The 22094-nt window shown below is 37.9% G+C and overlaps 1 protein-coding gene across 4 annotated transcripts in view; it reads left to right on the forward strand.

The window, feature by feature from the left end:
• MIPOL1 (mirror-image polydactyly 1) overlaps window positions 1–22094 on the forward strand; it is a 185095-nt gene that overhangs the window by 155774 nt on the left and 7227 nt on the right. For all 4 annotated transcript variants that reach the window (XM_058026968.1, XM_058026969.1, XM_058026967.1 and 1 more), the window contains one exon: window positions 5216–5446. In XM_058026968.1, the coding sequence (XP_057882951.1) occupies window positions 5216–5446 (231 nt within the window). The remainder of the gene's footprint in view (window positions 1–5215; window positions 5447–22094) is intronic.

Below are 22094 nucleotides of genomic sequence, written 5' to 3' on the forward strand. Positions count from 1 at the left end.
GCTGCCCACAGCTGAGCCAGGGGCTGCTCTGCCTCTGCTGAATGCTTGCACCACCCAGGGAGAGCAGACAGGAGGTTGTGATACACATTAAAACATGGAGTCACTGGCACCATCTTAGGTGCCCATTATATTCACATACTGAGGTCACTCTTGGTGCCAGCTCCATCTTCGATTAATAGATAAGGTTCCCTCTCTATTTGCAGTGTTACCCAAATAATCCATTACTGTAGGGAATAACTACAGTATTACAAATACTAAGTTAAAGTTATTTTGTTAACTAAAGCCATTGGCAAATATTTAAGAATAGCCAAAGCTTATGAATTGACAATAAAGAACAGATACAAGATAGCAAAATTCTTACTTGTAGCATCTAGTGGAATAAAGTAAACACTTCACCATTTTTTTCGTTTTCTTTTTTTAATTTTGAGTTAATTTTACTTAGTTAGAAGCAAGCCTTCATGGTACACCCAGCAAATGCTTAGGCTAAAATATGCTAATACAGCCAATTCTTTGTCAAAACGTGATAGGAACATTTTTATGGAAAGCTTGGTTCTAGGAATAACATAATTTGGGAAAACTACAAACAGTACTTGCAATAGTTTGCTGTATTGCAGTCCTCAAATTCATGGAAAAAAACTGAGAGCCTGTGAATCTGTGTTTTGCAAGTAGCACAGATACATTGTGGAACCCTGAAGATGTGCAATTAATGTTAACATGTAGCAAGTAATATTCAGTATTAAAGCATAAAGTCTACAGTAGTCTCTTCTGTGAACTCATGTGCACTATATCTCTGTGTAAGAAGAAAATTAAGTGGCAATCTTCCAGTCTCTAATCAATTAGAGATAGCAGAGATCCCAGCCCCAGGTCCATCAGGTACCCAGGGAATTCAGGTGGATTTCTTAGCTACAAGCTAGCTCCTTAGCTGTGGGTCTGTGTCACAGCATATGCCACAGCTGAGACAGCTGCCATGCACCATACTATTTCAGAAGGCTTTAAGCATTCACCCACACAGAGCAACACCATACCACATCAGAAGCCTTCAAGTGTCTGCCCTTCTTGTTCTTTGGCCCAACTTCTTATACCCCTGATGTTGATGCATTGCACCTGTGTGCCTCTGTTCCCTTTGGTGGTTGGTCAGTGCCCCTGGGCACTCCATGGCTCATTGCTGTCAGTGCTGCTCACCTGCTGCTCACAGCTGTGCCCACTGGGGATGAGGCTCAGCCACAGCCCCACTCCCAATTACCACAGGTCTGTGCTCCAGCTGAAGGGAGTAGCACTATAACTGCAGACACCTCAAAAAGAGACTTCCTTCTACTCATCAGTCCCATGCATGTTTTGCTCTGTTTCAACCAAACACTGTTAATCCGAAACTATTATTGTGGAGGTCCTAGACCGTTTGATGGCATGGTGAATGTGAGGAATGATAGGTGGTGCTGAATGTCATGTGCCTATCACTCACATGAGGCTGTGCTATCTGAGCTATTTGCCCAGGGGCTGCATGAAGTGAACAGAAGACATTTGATTACAGTTCAACTCCCTAAATGAAGAGTTTGTAATGGAGGCATTATAAACATAATTTCCACTTATGTCTTGTTTGAGAGCATGTCTTGGTAGTCCTTCAGCTTCAAGAAAGGCTCAGATTATTAACTCCATGTCCTACTCCCCCTCCCAAGCTAATCAGAGGGAAATTGTGTGGGTACTTCTGTGGCTCTGGACAGTAAAAATGAAGCTGAAAGGAATATGTTTTCTGGTTGGCATCACCAGAAGACCATCTGGATTTAGTTTTGTCCTAAGTTCTGATTGTGCTGCGTCTAACTTAGCTCTTTCAACAGTGATGAGTCTCTTGACATTAGTGAAGCTCAGAGCACTTTGCAAAGGTAGAATTGTGATCGCTCTTATTTAAAGATAAGAAGACTGAGGCTCAAGGAGGAGAAATGTGTTTGCTAGTGGCCTTAAATTGATATTCATTGAAACATAGAAATTCTAAGGTGGACAGTAGTCAATTCAAGCTTTCACTGTAGCTAATGAACCTATGTTTGAATCATCTAGTGTCCAGGCTCTTAGGACCCTGGTAGAGGTTGCACATTTCTGTAGATCATTTCAGGACCTAAGGCTGAAACTCAAGGTGCCGCTCACTGTTGTTCCATACTCAGATGTAATTGAGTCTGGGCATGCATGATCAGAACCAATCTGTCAGCATAGTGTCCTGTGAAATGCTGAAGTTGTATGCCCAACCACCACAGAGAAGAAAATCAATGGTGGCCTCTGTTCAACAAGTGGTTGAGGTTGCCTGAGCTCTAGACTATGAATGCATGGGTACATCACACAAGAGAGTGACACTCTGTGATGGACTGTGACAGTGCAAAGAGCATACTCTGCGTTATGTGCAATGAGCATTCCCACTGTAACATGGTCCATGGCCTGCGTGCCAGAGTCTGCCTTTGGCTGCTGCCTTCAGATAAACTAGTGAGAGATGGTTTGTTGTACTGGGAAGAAAACACAGTCCTCTTACCTTGTGTAAATGCAGGCAGAGGAAGACTAGTAAAATATTTGTCTATGGTAGGGCAATGTCATCTAGTTACCAGCCTACCAGCTGTCAGGCTCCTGACTCACATGTAGTGCAAACTTGACTATTTAATATCCTCCACTTCACAGCAAAATTTCAAAGTCCTTTTAGGGCTTATGGGCTTTTTTTTGATACCATCTTATTGCAGTATTTCCTAAGAGCACCTTTGAGGTAGCATTTTCAAGGTATTGATGCTGCCTGGCCCTTGAGTGCACTTAGCAGCATGAGGGGACGCTCTTCAAAGCCATCCTGAGTGCAGGCTGAGGCCTGAGAGGTCTCCAGGACCTGTGAGAAACATTCGTGGTGAAAACCAAGGTCAGAGCTACATGCCTTTGGGAACATTGGACATGTTTATCACTGAGGTGGAGGCAGTGGGAGGGAATGGGTAGGGAATGTTTGGGTTTTCGCTGGATTTTTTTTTTTTTTTTTTTTTTTTTTTTTTTTTGTTCCTTTAGGAGGAAGGTTTTGCTATGTTGTTCAGTTATTGCTTCAGGTGGAAAATCATTTCCCACCTAGCAGCAAAAGTATGCCTGGCAAGGTGAGAAGTGTTTAGGAGCAGCACTTCATAGAGTTGATTTTCAGCCAAAGTCAAGTCCTTCTGGGAGCTGTTACAACTGGGGATATTTCTCTGCAGGGTTGAAGCTACTCTGACTTTGGTGACTGAGAAAACCTCTTGCTCTCTACTGAGCTGGACAAGTGATATCAATTCATGTCACTTTTTCTTCTGCCTCGACACAGTTGAGGCAGGTCCCTGAAGCTCTCAGACCCAAGATGGAGCAGGAAAGAGGCCATGTTGCCACAGTAAAGCAAAAGGCTTACTAACAAGAATATGTGAATTATTGAAATTCAGGAACTATTTAAATACTTCTGTGACCCATTCTTCAGGCCTAGAACTCCCATTTATTTTTTTATTATAGCACGGAGAAATAATCTTCAAGTGAATGAAGGAATTTTAATTTAGTAAATTTCAGGAGGGATGAAATAAAAGTATTTTACCAAAATTCATATTGATGGAAGTCTGGAAATTACATGCTTTTGGAAAAAAAAATTGTTAAAAGATCTATCAATTACAGTGCCTTTATCTGGAGGAATCACACTGGTTACAAAGTGTATACGTCAGAATCCATTGGTCACTCAGATGCAATCATTATGAGTTAAGACATGTAATATTATATTGCAATTGTAGTAGTATATATGTGGTTTTCATGGCCAGTCTTCGAAAATGGGCCTGGTTGTAGCCACAGAGAGCCAGTATTTTAGGATCTAAATAAATTATTTTATATTTCATATATTCTGGGAAAAAACTCTGAGCTGGTGTGAACAAGGTAGAATATTTAATCTATCCTCCAGTTTTTTGACCATATATTTCAGACCCATATATTCACTGAACAGTTTAGCTTCTCATATGTCTTTTTTTTCTTTTAATCTTGTGCCAGGTGTTCAAGAAGTGGGCAGCAGTGGTATTTCAGTAACCTGCTTTCGACATTATTTGCATACCTTTGTGTTTTTCCATGGTGATCAATGCTCAACTGTAGTGGAACTTCAGTCAGTAAATTTTAGGTGCAACTACTAGAGTAATTTTTTTTAATTAGTCCATTTTGGGAATTTTTATGTCCCTTTATGAATATTTATATTTTCAGTATGTCTTCATTTAATTGAGAAGATTTTTTCACATTGTTTTCAGATAATCACAGGTAGTATGCACGATGATATGTCAACACTCTGACATTTTAGCTGCTCCATTTCTCTTAGTTCATCCACATTTTCTTTGTTCATGTATATTACGTTTTAGTTTATTTATGGTTTTCCTTCATGGGCTGTTGGAACAGTCAGTGTTTTCCATGCAAATACCTTAATAAACTGCAGAGGAAGAAAATATGCTATTGCATACTAGCAGGTATGTAGACTGTCTTGAACACTTTAATCAGTGTACATGGCTACTAGAAATCCACACTGAAATAATGTTTGGTTTGTCCAGAACTTTCTGACACACAAATACAAAGCATTTAGTACTATATTCTGGTTTGTGCACTGAAAGAGTGTTGGGTCTGTGCTCTTTGATTTGGAATCTCTATGAACTTACCTCAAAATCCTGGATAAAACTGAATGGAGACATTTAGAATTGATTAGCATGTGCAATAAATCATATTACTAAGTAATCCTGCTGATTTACTGATTTTAATTTTTGAATTGTATTGGTTTTATTCCTTTCATTTTATTGAAAAGTCTTCTTTTGCAAATAAATCCCCTGTAGCTGGTGGTTCTGCTTGCTAAAAGAGAGTCCTATGTACCACAAGTTATTAACACATCAGTAACTTATACTGATTAATTCAACTTTATGTAAATCACAATAAAAACTTTTTGCTGCAGCTCAGAGGTGCTCAACAAGATGCTACAGCTGGAACATACTTCCTCTTGAGTTTTTGCTGATTTTTTTTTTTACTTTTTCAAATTTTTATGGTTGTTACATACTTCTAGAAGAGCATTGCAGAAAAGGTTTATTCTTTTTGTTCTCTGTCACTTCTGAATTATAATTTGTTTTGTTACTAGTGCATGTGAGTGCAAATATATGACATATTGAATATATTAATTAATTCTTGCAGCTCAACCTTAGACTGAAATTTAACATGTATAATTTGTTTTTCCCAGGTTATACAAGTCTTTGTCTGAAGGATTGGGTCTGAAGAACCAGCCTAGCTGTGCTTTCAGTACTTCTGAAGGTGGACTGCAGGGAAGGGAGGATGTTGTGACCCTGACCTATGGCCAGATTGAAGAGCTGGCAGCTCAGCTGCAGCAGACTCGATCCGAGCAAAAGCACACTGAGCTGAAGCTCCAGAAAGCCCTGGAAGCTTCGCAGGAGGCCAATGAAAAAGTTCAAAAGTGAGTCACTTGCCTTCCAACAAAAATTGCAGTTGTAATCCACAGGAAGCATTTTTTTCTGGTATTTTGTCTATAACTGAAAGTGTGGCAGTGCTCAGAAAAGGTCCTTTAAAATGATTCTTCCTTTGTCAGCTCATTTCCTACTCAGTGTGAAGCTGATCATTTTAACAGTTTTGTGCTATTAGGCAAGTCAGGGTACCTCTCATTACTGTTAAGGAAATTGCTTCCTACATGTGCAAGGCACAGAGAAAGTCTTTCCATCTCTTATGAATGGTTTTCACTGTTCTTTTACCCTGTGGCAATCCTATGGCTACAGAGTGTTTCCCTTTATAATTGCATGGTAGAATAGTACAGTTCTCATTTTTGGTCTGTTACACATCTGGCAGGTTTCATGCCATGGTAAATGCTTATGGGGTTGTTTGGGGATGGCTTCAAAATCTCACTGAGAGCCACAGGAAGGCTCTGAGTTGTTGAACAGAGATTGTATTCTCTTTGCCATCATGAGTTTCCCTGTTAAAAGGTTACTGAACTCCAAAACCTGAAGTTCATCTCTAGTGAACTACTTATTGTCATGTTTGTTATTAGTTGTGCCTCTTGACAGTCTGGCGCTTCTCATCTCTGCATTACATTCATCAAGTGCAAAATTCTCCTCTCTCGTCCTTCCAAGGTGGTCAATCCTGAGCTGATGCAAATTGTCCTGTCTGTCCATATATGTCTTCAACTTAAATGTCTACAACATATTTACAGAGTAGCCAGAAATTGGCTTATAATATATTGCAAGGACCTAACAAAAGCTTTTCTTTAAAAAAACATATGCTGAGTTCTATTTAAAAATAGCTATATTCCTATCTCTTTTATTTATTCATAGCTACATAAAATATAATTAAGGTATTTATCTATGAAAATGCATCTTTTTAGTCATCTCTTTAAATCCTCCAGTGATTGTTTGATAATCACTCAAGTCTTTATTCTGAGCGCTTAGACATATTTGAAACTTTGAGAGGTGTGTGCTTGATAAAAATAAACCTATTTTAAAAATTAAGTAGTGGTAAAGAGAATATTGGTAGAAACTTTTTAACTTTTTTAGTTGTTACATCTAGTTTTATTTATAAATTTTATATGTTTATAAATTTTATATGTTTAATAATATAGCTATTTAAGCAGAGGTTGAGTTTTTACTGGTTTTGTTATTTTTTTTCCTAAAGTGAAACAATCTTGTTTAATCCCATGTACCCAGGGTGGCTAAAGTAGAACTGCAGCCACAAACTGAATTAAAGTAGTGGTGATGCACTGCTATAGTGAAAAGAATTTACGTAATTTAACATGCTCAACTACTTGGGAAAATTTTGGTCAGGTTAGTTTTCATTATTGTTAAGATCAGACGACTGAGCCTATACCAAAATCAAACAATTGGTTGGAGTCTTTTGATGACAATAGCATGCCCTTTTTACCACGAAACTGTGGAAATGCTCTGCGCGTCTTCCCAGCACCCGGAGTCATCCACCCCCATCTTATAATTCAACCTGCAAACAGATTAAGCAGCTGAGTTTGTGGAAAGTGTGTTTACTTTGAGCTAAGAACCCTTGTGTGACACTATAGAGATTCCTCTGACACCTCTGGGAGAGCTACACAGACAGTTCGTACTCATCAGCAGGGAAACCGGGCTGAGAATTCCCTATTTCTTTGTAACCTCAACTGCTTCATACAAATCAGTGTTTGGCAATTAGGCAGGAACTCATTTGTTAGCTTAGCATTTTATTTAGAAGATGTAGGATGTTCTACATTTCAAAAAAGGACTGACAATTTATAAACCTGTCAACAGAAAGGCTTTTTGGTATTAATTACAGTAGTATTAATTATTATCACTGCCTTAAGAGGATGCTTAATGTTGTTTAAAATGTGTCACTAAAATTCATAGACTAAAGACTGTTATAAAATAATCTGGTTTCTTGACTATTTTAAATGCTCAGCTAAAATTTAATTCTGACATATGAAGGAAGTAGTTTTGTCAGCTGCATAATTTCTCAATATTATTCAGTAAAATAGCAACAGTTGAAAATCAGAATAGTGAAATAATTATGACCTTCATTAAGAAAGAACATTACTATAATTAAGAATGTTGAGAAAAGATGTACTTTGTATCTTCATACAATGTAGTTTACAGTGGTTTTACACTGCCTTTGCTAATCTGTTCTCTGGCAACACTAAAGAATTTTTTAATATTCTTAAAAACTTCAGTGTTTGCATTCAGCATGATATACAGAGCTTAAAAGAGAGTTGTAATTCTCCACAGCATTTGCATCGTGTCAGCCATTTGTGTACCCACCAGTAGTTGCTGCTTTCTAGAGGTGAGACCTGAGTCAGAATAATGGCCCTGTTCTTTCCATCAGGACAAAAAGCATCTAAAAAATTTCTTGATCCTATCCCACACAAAACAGCAGGGGGATGTGAACCAGAAGTGAGATGTTTTGGTATCTACTTATAGTCAACTTGGGTGCAGTAAACATCTGTTTATATTGAAGTAGGGTGAGCATCTCACATTGGCTAGCTGCAGTGTGAGATATAAATTGAGACTGTCTGCTCTTGCCTCTGAAGATGATTCACCATCCTAACAGGGGTGCTGGTGTAAAACAAGAAACATTTATGATCGATGCTCAGAGGGCGGCCACATAGATTTAGCTGCATTTGCTTGAATCTCTTTTGATTTTGAGACACTATCAAGATACGCTTAGACTTTTAAGAGAGTGCTATACTTTATAAAGCAAGTACATGTTCTAACTGGGGTCTGTGTAAATAAATACATGTATGTACACACAAAACAATACATATTTATTCAATATACTATTATGTTCTGCACAGTAATATTTTTAATCAATACTCTGGAATAGCTCTGACTATAATTTTCTGTATTTAATTGATGTTTCTATTTTGTGGTTACAAAGAATTAGGACAGGAGCACAGAATTCACCAGGGATGTTGGTGTAGTACCACAGGCCCCTGCAAGTTTGTCCTGCTTGAGAAGCCAGGAGCCAGCTGGTGCACTCCCAGCAGTGAAATGGGGCTGACCTGGTGAAGGTAGCTCAGAGAGCCTGTGAATTAATTAATACTCTGCCAACAGAGGAAGCAAGGCATTTTGAAAATGTCCTTCCGGCTGGAACCTCTGGGATTGTGGAGTGGTTGCTGATGTCAGTGAGATCAGAGCAGGTTATAATGTAATACCAAATCAATATTAGCCAATTATCAGTAAAGGTTGAGGCCACTTTTGATGTTTTTCCAGGAAATGTTCTATTTTTCTGCAACAGCTTTGCAGCTGGAGTGAATTTTAATGCAATTTGTCTTTTGGGGGCTTCTATTTTTTTCTCATAATTTAATGATTCTAGCTCAGTAAAGCGCAGCTCTGCATGTGAGCACAGCTACACTTGCATAGTCGTGTAGCCGTGTGAAGTGGCAGAGCAGGGTGAGTGGGTAGAATTTCTGTATAATCCTCTAAAAATAAACACAAATAATCCACAAAGTAGCAGTGCAGTACTAAAATATACAGGTATGAAAATAAGCATAAATGGTGAGTAGGATCCTGCTTGTGTACTTTGTCAAGGTAGTTCTGACTATGAACAAAGTTAATATAAAAGTGATCTAAACCAGAAGTCATTGCTTCATTTGTCCTTAACTGTTTATTAGAGACCTTTTCAATTTTCTTTTTCTTTCTTTTAAAGAGGAATTCTGGAGAATTACAGGTTTGGATAAAATTTTTTAGTTGATTTAATACATAAGAAAATTAAGTGGTCTTCTGAATTAAATTCTATCCTTAATAACATTGCTTTACCCCTAGGGTCTGGGGTTTTTTTGACCACCTAAATTTCATTGTGACTGGAATACATCCTTTATTTGTTTAGTCCTGAATTTCCCTCCAGCTTTTTTGAAAATGCTTTCTCTGCTTTTGTACTTGTTCACTTGTTTTCTTAGCTGATGCTGATATATAAGTTGATCTATGAAACAACAATAACAAACAGTTGACATGGATGAAAACAATACAAAAAATGTAAAGAAATAAGAAGCAAGCATTTATTAAGTAGTTAGTGTCCCCCTCTTCTGCAAGTAAAACTAATCTGCCTTCTGAGTGCGGGAGCTGTGTGTATTTCACATCAATGTCCAACACGTTCTTCAGTGCTGGCTGGAGGGTCTAATCTTTCCCAGAATGATCAGAGCTGTGCAGTTGAAGAACAAGGATGAATATTTGAATAATCACACCACAATGTGAGGTGACCCTCCGACAGGGGACTGACCACATACACATATGGATTTTGGGAAGAAGCTCTGATGCTCTTTTTTAACACAGCTGTGAGAAGAATGTGGCTAAGACCCAGCAGTCTTTCTTGAGTATAGCTGGCAAAGGAAACCATGAGGAGAAGAGAATTTAACACATGGGTGTAAGGGAGTTCACTTCATTGATGCGATCTGAGGGGAATGTCTAATGACTGGAAGAATCAAACTTGGCAATGAAAACACAAAGCTCTTTTCATCAATTCAAACGCTGACTCTAAAGCTGCAGATGGTTACCTCCAGCCTTGCCTATTCAGTGTGGGGTTGTATAAAATGGCACTTTGGTGAATACTAATAGATCAAAACAAAGATTTAATAACATAAAGATGTGGTGTTCATTTTTAAATGAGGATACAGGTCAGTGTCTCAGAAAAGAGTGAAATAAGTATCTTTATGTATGGGTCTAAAGTCTCTGGAGATTTTTAACTACAAACATATCTTTAGTGTGCAGATTGTATTCAGTATGGGACAGCTATGCAGGGAACAGGCTAAAAGCAAGATTTCAGAATTATTATACTAATTGAGCCTCTTTGCAACATGCAAATGTTGTTAACTAGTTATCTCCTTTTAAAATCATACCTACATATATTTAGCTGAAGTATACATTGTATCTTGTATGCGTTGAGCTACTTGTTGTAGGAAAGAATGGAGCTAGTTAATTAGAAATTGCAGGCAGAAGCACTTCACAAAAGAAACAAGTTGTACATTCACTGGGACTTAAAGCTGTTTGTTTTGGAGGAACCACCAAGTCTTAGAGAATTCAGTTGGCTTTATTTTAAATTTGAGAGAGCTGTTTCTTTCAAAACAATAAATATGATTTAATCTCTTTCTTTATTAAGATATTATATTTAGATGTTGAGACTTTTCTATTAAAACTAAATTGCTTTTTTTTGCTGGTTTTTTACTTACAAAATTATACTCTGGTGCATGCCAGATCAAAACATTAAATACTGGAGGGTAGGAGTACAATTTCATAGATACTAATAGTTTCGCTCATTTGTGTCAGTAAATAATTTAGCACATGCCAAAAGTGATTTTTTTTTTAAATGATAACTACTGAGCTGCCTGCTGCTGTGAAATTCTGCTGAGTTTGAATAGTTGGTAATCTTTTAATATCATATGGGGAATAATTTAAGTGGTGCTGGCGTTTTGAAATGTAAAGTAAGTCCTGGTGTCTTGTTGAAGAATGTAGATACAGAGCTAGTTTCTTAGTTACAGCAAATTGACTTTGCTCTGTCACACTAAGTTGCATTCATTTGTCCCAGTTAAGGGTATGACCTGTAGTTTGCTGAGAAACAGATGCTGGTGGGTACATTCAAAAGACAAGTGAGTGAGGGCAAGGTGCTAAGAATCTTGTACTTGCTATAGCAATCCACAGAAGTCAATGGATATCAGAGTTTGTATGGAAGGAAATGGAAAGCAAAGGAAGACGACTTTTGTAGCAGTTTAAGATACGAATGCAAAATTAACAAAGGTTCTGGTTTTCAGATTGGATCAAAACTTATTAAATGGGATTCAAAATGGAAAAAACTCCTTGATGAGGACTGATGTATTGGCTGTCTCATACAATGATTAAAAGCAGATTAAAAGCTCCATGGGGCCCATAAGAGATACACAATCTCCACAGGCAGGGTTTTATGGTGTTTAGGAAACCCACACTAGCCAGATGGAAGATTCCCAGACACACAAAACTACCACATACTCTGAAGAATTCTGCAGAGCTGATGCAAATATTTTTGGCATACCAGACATGAGTAGGAACATGAGAAAGTTCAAAACACAAAATCTAGTAGCTGTAACTCATATCACATACGAAATTATTACCATAGAGTAGCAATTAGAGGCTATGTGAATGTACCAGATTTAGGGGCAATAGGCTGGAGTAGTCTGCTTTAGTCAGTGAGGAAATAAGACTAATTGAAATGTGTGAAAAAAGTCATGCTTGATATAACTGAAAGCAATACATAGCAGGGTCAGGATTTTTTAGAATACTTGGAATTCTGCACTAACACCAGTGATTCCTCTTAGTAAAATTCCCCTCGGACTTCACTAATATGCATGGTGAAATGATGAATTAAACAGTCTTGTAGAGATACATGTTTGTTGTAATAAAAAAAAAAAAAAATTGAGTAAGCCAATGGGGTTATGTGCAGCCTCAGAGAAATTCAATATATAGACAGAAATCAATTTTCCAGGTCTGAAGGAAATAAAATATTGAACTAATATTCAAATCTAAGGTGAGCTGAACAAATTCAGTCATCGTTGGCATATTCTCTGGACTGCTGTCGTTACACATTTCTGTATCACTAGGCAGATTGTTTTTCCCCTGGTAAGGCTAACATACTATACAAAAGGAAATATGTAACTTTTGGAAAGCTGGAATGAAATATATTTTCCTTATTGGATTATATTATCTTTATTGAATTACGCCAATTTTTTAATTGGGCACTTCATGCCGCTAAAAATTTGGAGGCTGTGATGGAGAGAGTGCCTAATAACTCACTACCACTAATACTGTTAACTTCTCTGCCCAAGAATCACTTTGGATAAGCACTTGGGATAGAAGGACTTGGATAAGCATAAGCAGAAAACTTCTAACTGAAAAAAATTATAAAACAATTGACTTTTTGTCTTTTCTGCCTGGTTTTCCTGGAGACCCAAACAGAGAAGCACATGCTGAGACAGAGTGAGGCATGCTGGTTTCAGAGATCCATGCAGAGCAGTGTGACCTCAGACATTTCTTTCAAAAGTGTCCTTGGCATCTGCCCCCATCCCACCCTTCATTTTCTAAGTCGTTGTTTGGGAGCAGGGATTCTCCTCCAGGGTGTGACAGAATGGATCTCAGTTTTCTCCTCCATTTGTGGAGACTCAGATATCCTGCACCTTGGAGAGGCATTTCAGCCACACAGGTCTGGTCTGGATGCTCCCTGTTCCTTGCTTCGAAGCAGTGCATGTAGCAGAAATTGATGCAGGCTGCTTGGACCAGAGAGGAGCAAATAGTCTACTCACCTCTGAGAAACAAGACCTGTTTTTGACACCTTTAGAGCTTTTTCTCAGTTTAATTCAATGCCTCTTGAACATAAATACAAAACCAGTATCAGAACTTCCAGCTCCCATTTTCCAGGTGGGCACCCTTGATTGCCTCCCACAGAATCACACCTCCAGGTCTAATAGCATTTCATATGTTTCTTCTGTAGAAATTCACAGCTTCAGAAAGAAAAACATAGAAGTGTCTTCAACCCTGGTGTGTACTGTTCCCCTAAAAAGTGGCAGATGTGGGTTAAAATCAAGTTTTCCTTAGCTTGACTGAATGCTCTAACTGGAAGTATTGTTTTTTATGTTTGTCTTGAAAAGGAGAACTGGTAGCACTGCTGCTGTCTTTATCACCTTCAAAGAAACTTGTGGCCTTAATTTTAGAAAAGATAGTTTGAGGACTTCTGAACAGCCTGAAGCAAGACACTAAAAGTTAGGCAATGTCCTTAATAGAGCAAGTTGTGGTATCACTCCTGAAAGGCTCATACAATTAAAATGTGTGATATTGCCAGAGCAGATTATAGGATATCCTTCTCCCAGATATTTTGGGTCTCATAAGTTATAGTGAGGCCTGCAGCATCTGGCAGTTTATGATCAGTGCCAGTATTATGTTCAGTGGTGCACTTAACAGATGAAGACAAAAAGTCCCAATCAAAGGAAATGACAGGTATGCCTTTTGTGCATTCCTTGCACAGCCAAGATATCCATTGGCTGCAGGGAGTTTCACATGGATGAAGAATGCAAAACTGCACATACAGGCAAAGTCAAGTATTTATTTTCTTTTTGTAGCTATGGTTTACTTTTACTTAACCTCTGTACATTGTGGATTGCAGTGCAGACATTGTTTTGTTAAAGTATGGGTAGTTACAATATAAACACAAATATTTATTGTCATTTGAATATTTATCATCTCAGCCTTTCACGAAAATAAAAGCAGTGCTGAAACTTCATTCTCTCAAACACTAAAATGTATTCTATGAAAGTCAAATGTTTTCAGAGTCAACATAATCACAGCATCCCAGTTTTGACCTGTGTGTTCATTTACAGTTTACTTATAGCTGCTTCAGAGAGATGGAAGTTTGTAGATTACAACATGGTTTTATTGATTTATCAGTAGCAAAATACACTAAGTATACACTCAGTAAACTGGATCAGCTAGCTCTTGGGCTTGTATTGTATAATATCAGCTTGTTGTGGAATACTTCAGAACAAAATCAGAGTGTTGGCATAGTTAACTTCAGTGGTGTAAACCAGACTTGCAAAGACTAATATTTAGTAAGACCAATAACACAAACAAATTAGATTTTGAAGTTGTTTGCCCAATAGGAAGAAGCACGCTGACACAGTATTTGTAAGCTTATAGTTAACTATTCTATGACAAATTTTTAAATAACTTTGAACAGCAGATTGAGTGCTCCTTGAAGAATAGCAAGAAAACTTTTTTTCAGACTTGCTTTTTTTTTTAAGATGATAAAAAGAGTGTCACAGCAAATACTCATTTAATTTAATATTTTATATCCAAATAAAATAAGTCCATGGCATTTACATTGCCGTTACTAAATAGTATTTGGTTTGTTTGCAAGAGTCATTTATTTGTGGCTTGGCTGAAGGAATAAAAATAAATTTGCGGTTCTTTCTGTTAATACTCATACTGTTTCTTAACATATGCAAAAGATTGAATACTGTAAATGTATATGCAGAAGCTCAAAAAGAAAGCCCAGACTTTCTGAAGCTTCTGAATTACATATAACCTTTTAGAGAATTGCTGGGACAGTTCTTTACATCAACAAAAAGAAATAACTGACTAGGCCAAAAAAGTATTTTATTTTAAGCAAACTTGAAATCATTTCAATTTCCCCACTGCTTGAAATTAAGTATACCTTTACTAAACCAGAGGCTAGTTATCTGAGAAAAAAATAACAATTTGTGTTTCAGAACTACTACTGAGCCATTAATTAATAGTCAGATTTTTCTGTAGAGTTGTTTTTTTTAAACAAGGTTTTGTAGAAGGGCAGCATCAACTGCATTTATGAGAGCTAACAATAGCTGTAACCCCATAATCCCCACTGTTGCTTTGTTGGCAAGTTGCTCAACTTTCCTGTTCTACATTATGCTATGATGTGGTTATAAGGATACAGATCCAAACACTGAGCTGTTGGAAGGCATAAATCTTTAGGACCAAATTTTACCATTTTAGCTTCAGATCATGGCATTCTTGCCCATAGAAAGTAACAGAATTCAGCCTTTGAATGAAAGACATTGCAGATATTGTGTATTGTGCAGGTATTGAAATGTGTACAATAAAATTATTTTATTTAGCAATTTACTTTGTGCCTCATGATATATGTATTTCTATCGTTTCTATTTCAATCCTTGATAAAATGATCATAAATTATTTAAGGGATATAACATATGTGCATCAGATAAAAGGGATATCTAAGTCATGCACTCAGCACAAAAGACATTTTGTAGATTTTACTCCATGCTTTTGAAGAATTTTGTAACTCTTTATGTATGCCAAATTTTTATGCTTTCGTCAACAGAAATTAAAAGGCTTTTCTCCTACAATCTGTCCCACTCATGTCATCACCAGGCAGAATTGCCACCAAGGGAAACTTTAGGAGGAAGAGAGGATGTTTTGTCCGTGGATTTTTTGTTAGTTTTTGATGGAAGACTGCCCTTTTTTCCGGAAATACTTTACAGAAGTATGACCAAGTGTGAGTTGTCCTGAAACCACCAGAGGGGTAGAGAGTTCACCTGCCAGTCTGAGCCCATTATGAAGGACTTATCACTAGTAAGAGCTTAGTAAAATTCTTTCCTCTTATGTCCATCCCTGTTTCCATTGCTACTCGATCTCTAAGTGCTGTGGTGGGCATCATTCCAGCTTGGGCAATATCACATCGGCGATAAAATACAACAAACCTATGTAAAACCTACATCTCTCTATTATCAGCTCTGTGTTCAGCACAAATCCAGAGCACAGCCCCATACCAGCCAGAAGAAAATTGTCTCTACCCCAGCCAAAACCAACACCATAGCGCATCAGTATTTGCAATTGTGCAAACTCATTGTAAACAGGACTTGACCAGAAGGCGTCTGAAAGAAGTGAAGCTTGATTGGAATAGGCAACTGAGAGGTTCAGATTTGACTTTACAAGTCTAACATGCAGAAAGGTGTAATGTGGTGTTTTCAGACTGGTACTTTCAAATTCTAGAGTCTCTTAATAAGGCCATTCTCTGCAGATCTGTAAATAAATCCTAACTGTCCGTTTTGAGCAAATTTGAAATGGTTTGTTTTAGATAATAAATTCTTGACATTGCTTTTAAATTTTCCTGAAGATGGATTTAGAACAAACCAAAATCCTCAATAAAGGAGGTCCTTTTTTATCTCCTGAAATACATTTCTGTGGAATATAGTATAAGGAAACTGGCAAGCTGTTGCCAGATACAGTTCAAAGCCCAAATTGAGAAGCCTAGACAAAAAGGCTCTGTATTCAGCAATTTGAGTCTCTAATTCAGGGGGATACTTTTTTATTATTATTATGTTTGTAGACATAAAGAACCCAGATCTGAGACTGTATTGCTCCCAAGAATGTGAGGAACAGTTCAGAGACACAATAAGATTGCCTGGTTCATGGCACTCTAATGATATCAAACATCATTACCAAGGGGCAGGACTAGTGTTCATCAGGAGTTTTCAGGAATTAATATTTCATTAATTATTCATTTTTCATTATTTATTCCTTGAATGAATAAATACTATGACAGAATACTTTCTGTGGGGAAGACATATTACCATAAGGTAAAACTGCTAGTTTTCCATAAGCAGGCGACACAGACTGCCAGGAGATATTTGACAAGAAAATCCAGGAGACCCTTGCCTATTCATGTCAGCACAAACTTTATGGAAATATAAGGAGTACACTGTAAGGCGTAGGTTCCCATGTCAAGATTTCTCCTAAGAAGAGAGAACAGCTGTGACACCAAATATGGGAAAACAGTACTTGTCAGTGCTAAAAGTAATTCAAGTTTATTATGAAGGTATATAAAATGTTTTTTTGGCACAAATATAAGCTTTGCATAAAATTGCCATAATAAACTGTTGGATTCAAGCTGGAGTGATAAGGGAAATTTGAAGATTTGTTTAAATAATCTGTTGTGTATCATTTGACTTTAAATATGCCAATATGTCCTCTATTTCAGCTATTGTTCATTTTTGATCTCTGGTATCAGCCACATGCTCAGATGTGAATGTTCCATCCAATAATAAGAGCCTGATCTCTATGATATGTTGTAGATTTCGATGTACTGAAATACAGCATAGATGTTTCAGGGTTTATTTTTCGTTTTCAGAAGCTCATTTTTTTTGGCAGTCAGTGTATGCTGTCCTAAGCAAGCATTTGAAAGTAAGGGAGTGATACCTTTCACAAGGTGGCATTAAATCCAGCATAGAAGCCGATTTTGTATTATCCTGTAGTGTGTAGCAATCTACATCAATGCAAAGTAGGGTGAAATGCTGTCAAAATAGACCAACTGTGTTTACTGCTCAGTTTTCCTGCTGCTAGTGATGGCACAAGGTGAATAGTAATGGTGAGCTAGCTCATAATCTTCCAAACAGAAGGTGGAGGGCAAACAGTTTGACAAGATTAGTTATTGTGGACCACAGATAAAAGCTTAATATTTTAGCCAAGGCCTGTGTAAGCCAGCCTTATTTTAAAATATGTCTGCTGTCAAGTGCCCAACTGGCTGTATTTGCTTCTAAGTTTAATCATATACAGAATTACTATTTTGGGTTGAGAAGATGCTGAAAGGGATTTAATAGGAATGCTTGTTTGGTGACAGTGCTTTTCAGGGGCAGAATGATTTGCCCTGCCAAATTTAAGGCCAGTACATTTAATGGAACATACTTTTTGGAGTGACATTACAAACAGTGTTGGGCAGGCAGGAGTTGGCAGCGGTGCCTGTAGTGATTTGATTCAACACTGTGGTCTACCATGGTTTAGAGCTTATTGATGCTGCTAAATCAGTCTCTGAGATGTGTGTTTTAAGACCAGGAAGGACCATTAATACCAGTCAGTCCAGACACTTGTCTGACAGAGGGCACTGAATTGTGCTCAGCATCAGGTTCAAAACCATGGCTGAACTCCAGCGTTTAGAAAGACACCCAGACTCTGATCCAAAAAATGCAGAGGGAACTTGGTTAAGAAGAGGAAGGCAGCTGTGACTGGAGCCACATGTAGTCTTTATCACTATGATGGTTTATGAAAGAATTGTTACAGACCATTAAATTCAACGGGCAGTGATTTTTACTGAGAAGATAAAAAGCTATTGTTAAAAAGGAAGGCTTTTGAGGTAGCAAAAATAATACCTGAATTGAGAAATAAGGGTAATTAAAAATTAGCTGAATCAGCCAGGAGTAAGAGGGTGATGGCTGTGTAACGTGGTAGATAGGTCATGCACTGCAAGGTCATATCCTTGACACCAGGCTTCAAAACATGGAATATTTATGTATTTTATTCAAAGCAGCCTAAAATTTTGAAACTGAGAGCAAGCCACCCCAACACCCAGTGTTAGCACAGTGCTATTCCCTTGAGAGGGAAGCAGCTGGGGTCCAGTTCCCCTGTGCAGATAATAGAGCTGAACCAGTTTGCTCCAGCCTCCTGAGTAAATGATCCTATCCAAGTGACTGGTTTCTGGGCAAGACCAGTATCACAGCAGCCTCTCTTCTCTTTGTCATTTGTTTCCTTGAATTGACAGAAAATGCCAGAAAACAAGTATGCCCTTTAGAATTTTATGAAGTTTATCTGAGAGGAAAGCTGAAGGAAAGGAGGGGAAAAGGAATTGAGTTGTTTTATTCTAAATGAAATTAAGTGAATTTGTTTGTATGAACACTCACCAAACAACCATTAACTGAACTCTACTGCTAAACTGCTTGCAGTGCTTTTGTCCAATGCATTTTATTTATCTAATATATTTTCAAAAGCTTGGTTTCTAAAGGGAATTAGTGTCAGCAAAACACATTCCACAAGAAGCCAGAAATCATGCAAGTAAGGCCATCTTCATAGCCTGAGCCTAATCTTATCTACTGGAAAGATAACCAAGGGCTATAGCTTAGGTTTATAAGCCTTTATATAGCATTTCAAAATCCAGGATGATTTTGTTTTTATCACTTAACTCCTCCATTTGCAGGTAGAAACCATTGTTTTTGGCTAGTCTATATATTGCTTTGCAGATTAGGACATGGGCTACTTGAAGGGTGCCCTTTTCTGTCAGTTGGGTGTCCATTTTATCTCTTCCTGGGGCATGATTCGCAGGAAGGTCACTCCATGACTGTGTAGCTGTCATATTCAGAACTTGGGAGTAAAGGCCACTGTTGTCTTTGGGGTGAGTTCCTTTGGCCAAAGGTGGAGCAGTGTGGAAGGATGTACCAACCCCTGTGGATTTATGCAGTTGCAGAGTTTTTCCTGATCCCAAGCCACAGGTTAGAGCTAGTCTTCTTCAGCAGAATGTGTGAAAGAGGGAAGCAGGCCAAAAACGTGCACAGGAGTGGGCAGTAGAGAATGGTAGGGAGCATTCTTGCACCAGTCTGTTCAGCTTCTGAGCTCCCAGAGCAAACTTCTCTGTCAGTTAGGATTTTAAGTCTGCTGTGTGGAGACCAAGTCTAAAACCAAAATTGTTTTTACTCACAGGAGTAAAGCTTTGCTAAAAGTCAGAGCTGATTGTCAAGCAATTCAGGATCTGTGTAAGAACACTCCACATAACAACATACTCTCCATCCAAGCATTGACAGCTGTGTGCACAGGTGACAAGGGAACACAGTTTGAAATAGCTGGAAGAAAGTTTGAGAATGGTTGAGAATTTGCCTTGGGGAAGACTCACCTAGTAATGATCCTTTTCAGATGTTCCTGTTCTTTCCTCTAAAGATGAGGATCTTCTTAAAGTTTAGCAACATGTTCAAAAGGACATAATTATACCTGTAACATCATAGCAGCAAGCCCCTTATAGAATTCTTTTTATTTCTGTATAGAACGCAGATTCAACTTCTTAATTCCAAATTTGTTTGAAGAAACCATTAAGCCACTGCAATTCAAGACTCTTAACATTGTGTCTTTTGCTAACTTAAAAATAATGATTGGATGTCCCTTTCCTAAATTGTGTGTTTTATTTATTTTTTCCATTTCCTGGGAGCATTACAGAAGTATGTAGTGTAGATAAAAAATGTTTCTAGCATCATCTTTGTGCTTCTCGTTGATGCAAATTCCATCTATCTTGAAAAGCATTGGACATTTTTACTTTTTACTTTTGGATATATGTAAATCAATAGGAATGAAACCAAAGTTGAGCCTATCTGTTTGAATCCATAGATTTTTCCTGAATTTTATATGTCCTTTTGTACTCACTTTGCATGCATGCATAAAATAATTGTATAAAGAATGCTGATAAGGCATTTATTGAGAGAATTTATTTGTTAAGGGACAGATTTTCTAGAAGTATTTGAAGAACCAAGGAATAATGAAGGTCATCTACTGCGGTTTTCAAAAATTTCTAAGGAAGAAATTGAAATCTGTGAGAATGGGGAGTGAGCCCTTAAGAGGCTTTGTAAAGCATTCCAAAAGGTGTGTGTCTGTCCTTGCACATTTGGACCTTCAGCACTACCATAGAATGGCCTGTCCACCTTATCATTCTTCTGTCTGATCTAAAATATGAACTCAAATGCTTTCTTCTAAAATTACTTAATTAGTTGCTTCATGAGATGCAAATTCAGTGAGTGTCCTTGCTTACATCTCAGGAGAAAGAGCAATGTTGCACATTTAGCTTATACTATGAGGACTCTTCACAAGCAAAAAGGCAAATCTCATTAGAATGTTGGAATTGGTTAGAATTTGTCTTAGAATACAATAAAATGTGCTGCTTTCAGTTAAGTAAAATTTGGTGAAATTACGCAAAGCAACAGAAGTTGGTTTTTTCATGTCTTCCATATTTTGAATAAAACCCTGCAAACACTGAGACTAGTTCCCATTCTTCTGGTTAAATTACCTTTGATCTTGAGGTATAAAACTATTACTGCAGTTTTCCACATTAAAATGCTCAGTCTCCAGAGGGAGCTGCCTGCAGTGTCCTGCTGGGCTGGGCACAAAGCCTTATCAACAAGGGCTGGCTCTGCCACCCTCACCCCTCACAGGTAGCACCTCACTGGCACAAACAGCCTTTTTAGCTGCCTTTTATTACTCACAAAGAAAATGTTGCTTAGTGTGAGTTGGGATGACAGAGTTGGGCCTTTGGTGAACAAAGAGTCCAGGATTATCATTCCAAAAAGCCCCCTGAGGCCTGTATCAAGAGTTATTAACCACTGATTCAGCACATAGCATTATTTTGTAGGCTTAAGTGGGATTTCAGTGGTATATTGGGTCTTGTGTCTGTGTAGGGGTAAATTTTGCCCTCTGTTATTTTATCTTATAAATAGCTGCTGCCATTTCTCTTTTACATTTTTACTTAAATCTCTTTTGAAGTACAATATCTTAATTCACTGCTACCTTTTTTTTTCCTCCTGATAAAGAATAAATAAATTTCAAAATTCGCATATGACTGAAACAAAAGGCAAATAAGCTCTGCAGGGTGTGTATTTGGGGAGGAATACCTCATTTTGATGATTTCAGTCATCATTCGTTTGAAAAGCAGAAACTATGATTGTTAAGCCTCATTATTTTCAATGAAGCCTGACAGTTTCAAGGTTAAACAGAAGACAGCTACTTTCATCCCAGTGGTATTTCTCTTCAAACATGGGCAGCTCTTCACTGACTTGTTCTGCTCTGGTGTGCAGTGCCAGTGCTTGGTCACAGAGTGGTGCACATCTAAACCCAGTTGTAGGACAGTGTGTTAGCTGTGACATCCAACTTGTTTTTCCCCAAAAGGAGCCTCAATTACTCAAGTCATTCCCCCCCGCCACCCCCTGCCTTGTATAAGCCACACAATATTTCTTTTTAACTGAACAGTGATTTAAATAAGCCATGATCTCAGATTTTACAGGTTTTATGCTGTCTCCCAGAAAAACAATTTTCAACCCAAGCCTTCTGTTTGTCCAAACAGTTTGAAATGTTTCTCCAGTGCTTTTATGTCTCTGAAGTACATTAGAGAGGGTGCTAGTGTGAAAGGGACCTCCAGCAAGAGTTAAAATGGCTGAGAAAGCTGCTGTGCTTCTGAATACACATGCTAGTGAAAGAGAACTAATTGCCATTGCTTTCTGAAATTGCACATGGACTGACAGCAGATGTAACTGGGAAACCTCTCAATAAGAG

The sequence above is a fragment of the Melospiza georgiana genome, chromosome 6 (assembly GCF_028018845.1).
Source record: "Melospiza georgiana isolate bMelGeo1 chromosome 6, bMelGeo1.pri, whole genome shotgun sequence".
NCBI classification, from domain to species: Eukaryota; Metazoa; Chordata; class Aves; order Passeriformes; family Passerellidae; genus Melospiza; species Melospiza georgiana.